This window comes from Coffea eugenioides, unplaced genomic scaffold (genome assembly GCF_003713205.1).
Source record: "Coffea eugenioides isolate CCC68of unplaced genomic scaffold, Ceug_1.0 ScVebR1_1138;HRSCAF=1942, whole genome shotgun sequence".
In the NCBI taxonomy this organism is placed as follows: domain Eukaryota; kingdom Viridiplantae; phylum Streptophyta; class Magnoliopsida; order Gentianales; family Rubiaceae; genus Coffea; species Coffea eugenioides.
The window spans coordinates 7,736-16,836 of NW_020861518.1; the positions used below are offsets into that span (position 1 = coordinate 7,736).

At 37.8% G+C, this 9,101-nt stretch overlaps 1 protein-coding gene across 1 annotated transcript; it reads right to left on the reverse strand.

Annotated features, from left to right (window-relative positions):
• Positions 1–1,789: 1,789 nt before the first annotated feature.
• Positions 1,790–6,035, reverse strand: LOC113754952 (solute carrier family 40 member 2-like). Its single transcript, XM_027299115.1, has 8 exons — positions 5,593–6,035; positions 4,953–5,103; positions 4,324–4,520; positions 3,571–4,050; positions 3,064–3,235; positions 2,797–2,934; positions 2,603–2,713; positions 1,790–1,988 (listed from the first exon to the last, which is right to left on the reverse strand). Exons 1-8 carry the CDS (start codon positions 5,709–5,711, stop codon positions 1,842–1,844), a joined length of 1,515 nt encoding a protein of 504 aa, XP_027154916.1. The 5' UTR covers positions 5,712–6,035; the 3' UTR covers positions 1,790–1,841.
• Positions 6,036–9,101: the final 3,066 nt, after the last annotated feature.

Below are 9,101 nucleotides of genomic sequence, written 5' to 3' on the forward strand. Positions count from 1 at the left end.
CCAACTGGTACAGAGTAATGTCAGTTGGACCGGTCCGGTTATCGTTGTCTTAAGGGGGGACCTCAAAGATGACATCTACTCCCGGCTAGCTGCTTTCACTCCCGGATATTGACTTCACGGGTAGAGGGGCAACGAATTAGAAGGTACAAAACAAGAAATCAGGGCATCTTTAGGTTGAGAAAATTGCTGAAAAAAAAAATCCCATATTATTGACCAATTTGCTTTTTTATTTTTTTAATTGACTACCCTACTTGTTATTCTTTTTATTTGGATTTTGATTTTTGTCCTGACAGGAGAGTATTGAGATTTAAAAAGCGAAGAGAGAATATGGATATATTAATCCTAAAACCTCTAAATTTTTGGAGTTTTAACTTTAGTTATTAGATCAAGTTTTCTCGACAAAATATTTCAATATAGAAAAAGACTTGAGAGAGAAGTTAAATCCAAAAACTAGAGATTCTAAATTCAAATTTCTTGAATTCACTTCTTCTACTTATTTCTTAAATTTTATCCCTCCCCTACCGAAAAAAATAAATAAAAAAAAGTTAAATCCACAACAATCCACTCTAGATGTACACCTATGCAAGTATATTATTAATATTAATGTACAAGTCGTGGATGCATCGCAAGGAGGCTATGGATACTATAGCCCCCTCTAGACACAAACACTAGATTAGATGGTTCTGCGTCCCCTGTTTTCGTTTTAGTTATCTTCTTGCTACTACGACCATACCACTCACACTATACCAGAGAAAAAGAGTAGATTAGAGTTTGGGGCCAGGATCTGACGTCTTTAAAACCTCTGGTCATATCGAACTTAGGCAACAAACAGTTAAAGAAAAAAAAAAAATCAATAGAAGAGAGTTATCGAGACTTGTTTGGAGTTTTGACTGTCAGGCATAACTCATCACTGATTCGGATCACAACATATTAATGTATACACGGCTTCCACAAACTAACGAGGCGATTACAGTGACAACTTATCGAGTCCACGTCTGTGCAGTGAGCTCCAGCATCCCGATCAACTTCACAAATCAGGCTAACAATTACTGGTATTAACAAGGACCTTCAAAGCTGCAAATCCTAATCTTCCAGACCTTGTTCAAGGATTTTCCCCTTGACATTACACTCTGCCTTAGCGTGAGATGACCGCTTCCTCGAGGCAAATCAAGTAGTTATGTCAAACATGGAACTATGGAAGTCGAGATCTGGCAAGTACGTACTCCTTTGACTTGTCACCAAACTTAACTTTCCAGTATCTTTGAGCAACGCATATGATCATCATTGGGGTAAAAAGCGTGCAACATATGAAATGCTACTTAGTTACGCATGAATCCAGAAGAACCTTCCACCATACCAGGTCTGCATTTCGGTTTGGCCACCTAAAATTCATTTTCTATATCTGCCTAATTGATTACTTACTGGTGAACTTTTTGACTCTCTATCATTTGTTAGACTATCCATGTACGTAGGAAAAATGCCTTTCTCAGGTTTCTAGTTGAAATGTCCTTGATGTTAGTTGCATTCGTTTTCAACCGTCGTCTTTGTTGTCTTGCAACATTATTGCCAATCAAAATCGTCCAATGGCAACACATCACCTGGGTCAAGATTATGTTTTCTTCCTGGCTTCCCTTCGTCTCTCTCTTGGGGTGTGTATGCATGCCGTTTTCTGGTGGTGGTGTACTATTATCTTGATGCAGATGAAAAAGAGTTTGTACTTTAAAATCTTCAGGAATCGACACTAATGCCAACTTATTTGAAAAACCAAGCCGGAAATTGACAGCAGAAAGCAGTGCCATAATAAACAAATCTACGTATCAAGTTCTGAAGTAAAGCAAAAACTAAGTCGACCTGAAAACAATTCTGACAAGTGGATACAGCTTCTCGAAATGAAAGAGATGCTTTCTTACGCGATAAATGTGTATACTGTACAGTACTGCAGCCAGTGTCACCACGAGCAAAGATAAGATTATCAACTTCCAGAAGTCCTAATCAACAAGGCAGCAGATCGTATTAAAGAGTTGGAAAATGTAAATCCTCAAGACTACTGTGGTGAAAAGAACCACGAAAGATGTTCCTCAGCTGTTGATCTTCAAAGTTCGTTAATTTTCGTATAACTTGGTGATTTTATCATCGGCCAAAGAGGGGAAGAGAGGAAAATTAACCAGAGCAGAACTTTTCAATTTTCCCAAATCAACAGAACTAACAAATACCTTGAGATTGAGATTTCGGGAGGACCCAAAAAAATGTTTAGCATGAAATATTTGTTTTTCCTGTCCCTTCCTCTCTGATTAGTGTTTATGCCAGTTGTGTGAGCGTGTGCTAAAATTAAGCCCATAGAGACAAACATGCGGAGGCTCATACAATATCACAAATAAAGGTGAATATTTTCAAGCGTTTGTGTTGCTGGATGAGGACATCTTCCGTTATGTTTCCCATCCTTTCTCTAAATGGAAGATCAATTTCCACACGTCAAAGTCTAGGCAATTATGAGGTGGATAATTTGCAAGAAGGACCAAGTATAATGACAACTCAATAGAGCTGGCAAATAGATTCACATTCCATGCAAAGGTTCACCGGAAAAAGCAAAGTGAGAGATTACCCGGGGATTAGATATTATTATGCCCATGACATAAGTGGTCAAGTCCAACACAGACTGTAGAGAGTTTTGAACACCTCCAACAACACAACGATCAGATTCCGGAACTTGATCCTATCCACATACATTGCCAAAAAAAAAATTACCACATATTCTACTGAAAGACAAGCAGGTAAGCAATATTCATTAGGACTCACCTGCATTTGCTGAATGACTGCTAAATCAAACATCCAAAGTCCAAGACGTGACAGAGCCACTCCACCCATAAGCAAATATGCTGCTCCAAGTTTATTCGGGACCCAAATTGAAGCTACACATACCACTAGGCAAGTCCACTGTATAAATAAAGCATCCAATGCCATAAATTAATGAGTGGAATCAGCAAGTTACTCACCACAAAAAAAGGCTTATAAAAGCAATAAAGTTTCCCTGTAAGCTCCAAGAACTATGAATGAACTGACTACCTGAGACCAAATTGACCAGAGACCTGTACGAAGTGTTGAAAGCTGTGATTCTAAAACAGGGTACAAAAAAGTTGCAAGAATCCCTATCGTAGCGCTTATTCCTCGTGCAATCCCAATTATATAGGCTGGTATGCCTTGCCATACCAAAGCAGCAGTCATTAGAGTTCCGAAGCTGAAATGCCAAGCAACAATGGATTATGTCCTGAAGACACATTGGCATTTAAACCCAGAAGCATGAAATATTCCATCCTCAAACTTCCTACTATTGCTCTCATGATCCTAAAGATTACAAAATGAGGCATTCCCTCTTCTTATTGAGACATCCTTTAGTAATTTTAAGTCAAGAAACAAGACATCTTTAGTGAACAAAAAAATTGGATATGAGAGGTCATTACTTAAATATATTTATCAGCTTAATTGGCAGGGTGGAGAGAGAGAGATGAATAAAACATATAAATTCATGCAGACAACTATAATTTGTAAAGGCCAATATCTTAAAGAATTTACCTAAGTACGGTAAAGTAGAGTAAAGCAAGCGCAATTCCAGGCAGAACCACATCTTGCTCTAGATAAACTTTCCATGCACTGAAGTAAGAGATTCTTGAAATTCGTTCGATTACTTTTCTCATCCAGCCGTGGTCGAGAGGCTCCAAATCATTATCACCTAAGTAGTGAGAGTTTCTACTTTCATCAGTCAAGGAGCTTCTTTCCGAATCAGTTGGCAGAGATCTATAAACCCTCTTTTGACTGCTTTCACTTAAAGCAGGAATTCCATTGTATACAGACATTAGAAGCCAATACTGCAAGCAAACGGACAATATATTCCAGATAGCTAGAGTTAAAGCTGAAGCAGTTAGAGAGACAAAGCTGATGATGAAACCAGAGACTACAGGAGCAAATAACTTGCAAACTAAATCAATCCTTCGAATGGTTGCATTCATCTTAGTCAGGACACCTGGATGTTGACCTTCTGATATCACAACCACCCTGCAGAAAAATGTGAATATCATATCTTTTTCTTTTATATGTCTAAATTAATTACTACGACTTTCAAGGAACGTGCTATCCTTTGGTTGAACTGGTCAGCAAGATGAGGTATACATCAAAACCAAGTTCATCATTTGACTCTCGTGAGATGATATGCTAATTTTAGCAACAGATTGTACAAAAGAGTAATGCAAGATACTACAGCAGTGCATCCATACTTTACATTCACTGTCTTGGGAAGAAATAAGTTCATCAAAGACCTAACGCACTCACCATTCTCTTTCAACCAGAATGGTTCCAGCAAGAGTGGAGAGCCCACCAACAGCTCCAGAAATATTGATTAACAGGATAAACGACAAAAATACTATGAAATTTTCTGACTTCACATCCTCATACAGCAGAAGTGCAACCACAGTGCCTCCAGCAATCATAAAGGAGAAATTTTGGCTTAATAACCAAAGTCGAAGAACCTACAAGTTAAAAAACAGATGAATAATAAGTATCATTTCCCTAGGACAAGAAGTAAAAAAGCATTAGCTGTTTTTTCCCTAAAAATGCTGTTTTTCGATAAGCGCATGACGTGGATAATAGATAGAAATCACAAGTCTACATGATAGAGATTCTGCAAGGTAAATTCCGTTCCACAACATGGCTTCATTCTTTGGTTGGACATGCAGCAAATAATTTTTTACCATAGTCATCTTGTTCACTCGGAATGTGTATGGTTCAAAGCTAAAGGTTTTCCTTTTCAAATACTAGACTTGATCCAAAAATCTTTGCAATTACAAATTTTTTTTTTGAAGTCTCTTAATTCTTTGCTTCATTTTGACATGCAAATACTACAATGAGGATGACATCATCAACCATCAAGAAGGCATCTCAAGATAGAGACTGAAACGAGCCTTGATGTACGTGAACTTATCAACCAACCGTCCAACAACAGGACCAACTAATGCCGTGGAGGCAGATTCCACCACACCATAAGCAGCAGCAAGGGCCAGCGAATCCGGCCAGACATTAATCATGTACAGACCAACAGAGAATTCCCACATTCTGCAACCAAAATATACCCTCATGAGAAGCTAACTTTAGTGCAAGTATTTCAATAGGTTGGCAAATTGAGTCAGAATTATCGCAAGAAGTGCAGTAGGAAAAAGGACTACATCTAAAATATCCAAATTAAGACTGGAAAGACAGACTTGAAGAAACAAGAAAATCACAAGAGTAGCGCGAATCCTCAAAATAACGTATTTGAGAAATGCTAAACGTAAATCCACGAGAATGTCGCATATCCTATCAAGAAAAGTAAACTAAATTTGTGAAAATCGTTTTATTTATATATTTATTCTAGTTAATCGGTAAAAAAAAGTGTCCAAAGAGTAGAGATAACAGGTTTCGGTAAGACGAGACGAGAAAACCAACAACTCATACAACAACACACAAGACATGACACGCCGCTTCTTCTGACTGAAACTTAACGAAACAAAACCCTGATAGAAAAGGCTTCGCTAATGATGAAACGAGAATGAGGGGACATGTTACCTGGCACCCCATCTGGCTAGGAAGTGACCAACGTAGAGATAATTGAGGAGAGACGGGGGAAAGGAAAGAGGCTGCCGCTGCTGCTCTTGAGGTTCAGAAATTAACGGCTTGTTCAACATCTCGATACGATAGTTTTGCCGCTGCCGCTGTTTCTATTTAGTATTGCTCGATGGAGATATAGAGTCCCAGAACTGGGTTTTGCATCTGACTTTTGTGTTTTGAATCTCTGGTCAAAGATAGGGAGCCTGGCACCCTGAGACATCGGAACCAGCTGAGCTGAGGTCGCCTACTTACAGTTGGGAGTATTTAATTAGCTGAGTGTTTACGTGGTGGAGAATCCATGCGAGTAGTTTTTGTGCTCTGTTGTGTTGAGTGCTAATAACAATTTTGGGATTAAGATCCTCTCAAATGAATTTCTCTCCATTCATCTATCCTTTTTTTCATATTCAAACGATAATCTTTTGAGAATATTTTGACAATCTTTTAAGAATATTCAATTTACACAACATTTTTGTACAATTTGAACGATAAAAAAAAATTTTGGGTCAAATTTGAAATGATTACGTTGTTAGTCGTCAGTCTGTGACGCTGATTTTGTTGCTCTGTCGGTGTACTACGGAAGATTGCTCTGAAAGCTCAAAAGGGAAAACAAAGGCTAAAGTGTTTATAGATAAAGAATGAAACAAAAGTGTACTCCGATTACTAGAAAGAACAAAAAGTACAAAAGTCCCATCACCGTCAGTCATAAGGTTAAAATCATTTAACCTTAGAACCTGGATCCGGAGCAAATGGGGGTTGCAGTCAATGGCCCAATATCGGCCCAGAGGGTTGTTGACCTGCGACCTTACCAACCATGACGTGTTGGGACGCCAATGCTTACGGGACCAATAATACCTTTTAATTAATCATGGGTTTGTTCATGATGTAACTGGATATTATATTGCTCAATCTTTAATTACAGCACGTCTCATATGCAGAATCTTAGTCCACGATTTTTCATTAGATATATTCATCTTTAATTGCGGCAGGTCTCACAGGCAGATTAGCCGGCTCAGGCAAATCTCAGAGTCTTGGACACTTTTATTTCCCCCAAATTATAGGGTTAATTGTAATTTTCATCCTCCAACTATCAATCATTAGTACTTTGCATCCTAAACCAACAATTTTAGCACAAGGATCAAATCTTAAAAATCAATGAATTTCTTTTGCGCTATTTGTTGACTATTCAACGCTCAAAATGTTGATTTTTGTGGCACAATTTGTTCATCCCACATCGGCTGAAGTTCAAGGAAAGGCTCCCTTTGTTTCTTATAAATAAGGGGAGTCTATGAAGGTTTTAAGTGCACCACTCAAGAGAGCATTATATGAGTTTTTAGTTTCTTGGGTCATCTAGCCCATTTATAGTCAAATATTTTAGGTTTTCTTGTTTTGAATTTAGGAATATTTCTTAAACCTTTTGTAAGTGCCATTTTGGCCTAAAAATCACTTTCCTACGATTTTTGTATTTTTTTCTTCATAGTATAAATATTGCTCCTCTCTCGCCCGTGGACGTAGGTCAATTTGACCGAATCACGTAAATTTTGGTATCTTTTATTTTACTTTGTTATTTGTCTTTATTGGGTTGTTACAACCCTTTTATATGGTCGGTTTTACCGCCTAATTATTATATGACTGATTTCTACCGCCTAACCATTATATGGTCGGTTATACCGTCTATTTTGTTCTAATTTTAGTTTGTTTATTCTTGGGCCAGTCCTAACAAACTGGTAGCAGAGTTGGTTGATATATTTTGTTAGACAGGTTCATCTTGTGGGGCCCGTTCAACCTGTGGGGCCCATTCATCTCCTGGGTCCACTCACCTTGTGGGGCCCGCTTACCCCCAATAGGGTCCACTTATCCTGTCGGTCCGCTCACTCTGTGGGATCCGCTCACGAGACTTGCATATTTGTTTGACCAGTTTTTGAGACAAGATTCAAGTTATAGATTTTGTGGCAACAATGACGGTAACAAATACGGTTATCGAAAAATTTGACAGGAATGTCAACTTCGGGATGTGGCAGTTCAACATGGAGGCCATTCTTGTTCAAGATGGAGTTGATTTGGCAATACAAGGAATTGAAAAACAAGTTAGAAGATGCAAAGGATACGGATTTTGCCGATACGGATAAGAAGGCTGGATCCAACATAATTTTGAATCTCTCCGATGAAGTTTTACGGGAGGTAGCAACGGAGACTTCGGCCAAACCTATGTGGGATAAATTGAAAGTCTTGTATATGAAGAAAACAGTCGAGAATCGGCTATATTTGAAGCAGAGTTTGTATATGTTTCGGATGTCTGAAAGTACATCTATACTCTCCCATCTTGATAAATTTGATTCCATTATTATGGATTTGGAGAATATAAATTCGAAAATTGATGATGAAAATTAGGCCCTATTACTTTTGTATTCATTTCCCCAGTCCTTTAAGTATTTTCGTGATACTATGATTTATGGAAATGAAATAATTTCGTATCGACAAATTAAATGTGCATTAAAATCTAAAGAGTAGATAGATAGAGATATTACTGGAAAAATTAGTGGGAGTCAAGCCAATGGCTTGTTTGTTCGGGATAGATCTGAAAAAAGAAATACAGAAAGTAGAAGTAAATCCAAATTCAGGTATAAAAATGTGGTGTGCAACTATTATAAAAAGAATGACCATATTATCTCTGATTGTTTTAAATTGAAAAATAAAGAAAAGCAAAAGGAGAAAAAAAGTGAGACCACCGAAACTAGTATTGCAGTTGATGAGAATGATGGAACCATTTTCTGTGCAACGAAAAATAATTTTAGGTCTAACAATGAGTAGATTATAGATTCGAGTTATTCATATCATATGTGTCCCAATAGGGACTGATTTTCAACATATGAATCAACTGAAAGTGGAGTTGTCTTAATGGGTAATAACGTCACTTGTAAAGTTGTTGGCAAAGGCATAATCCGGATTAAAATGTACGATGGTATTGTGAGAACGCTCACAGATGTTAGACATATTCCAGATTTGAAGAAAAATCTCATCTCTTTGAGCACTCTTGAGTCTATTGGATGCAGGTATTCAGGTGGAGGTGGAATTCTCAAAATCACTCGAGGTGCTCTTATTGTTATGAGGCACACAGATCTGATACTTTGTATATTTTGTAGGGATCTACTATTACAGGTGTTGCTGCTATTTCAACATCAATTTTGTCCGATTCTGATTTTACCAAATTGTGGCATATGAGCGAGAAAGGCTTATCTATTTTATGCAAACGAGGTCTTCTTGGTAGTCAAAATATTGGAAAGATGGGATTCTGTGAACATTGTATTTTTGAAAAGCAGAAGAAAGTTTGCTTCCAGTTGCCGGCAGTTCACAGGACAAAAGGAACTTTGGACTACATTCATTCAGACCTCTAGGGGCCTTCTCGTGCTCCTTCTAAAAGAGGTGTCAGGTACATGTTGACTTTCAATGATGATTATTCAAGAAAAGTT

What these genes read in the sequence shown, in the direction of transcription:
- LOC113754952 (XM_027299115.1), bottom strand. Translation starts at nt 5,711, where the DNA reads ATGTTGAACAAGCCGTTAATTTCTGAACCTCAAGAGCAGCAGCGGCAG. An exon ending in CTAGCCAGATGGGGTGCCAG is followed by an intron (nt 5,104 to 5,592) that starts GTAACATGTCCC and finishes TTTTGGTTGCAG; the next exon opens with AATGTGGGAATTCTCTGTTG. An exon ending in ATTCTGGTTGAAAGAGAATG is followed by an intron (nt 4,051 to 4,323) that starts GTGAGTGCGTTA and finishes ATTTTTCTGCAG; the next exon opens with GGTGGTTGTGATATCAGAAG.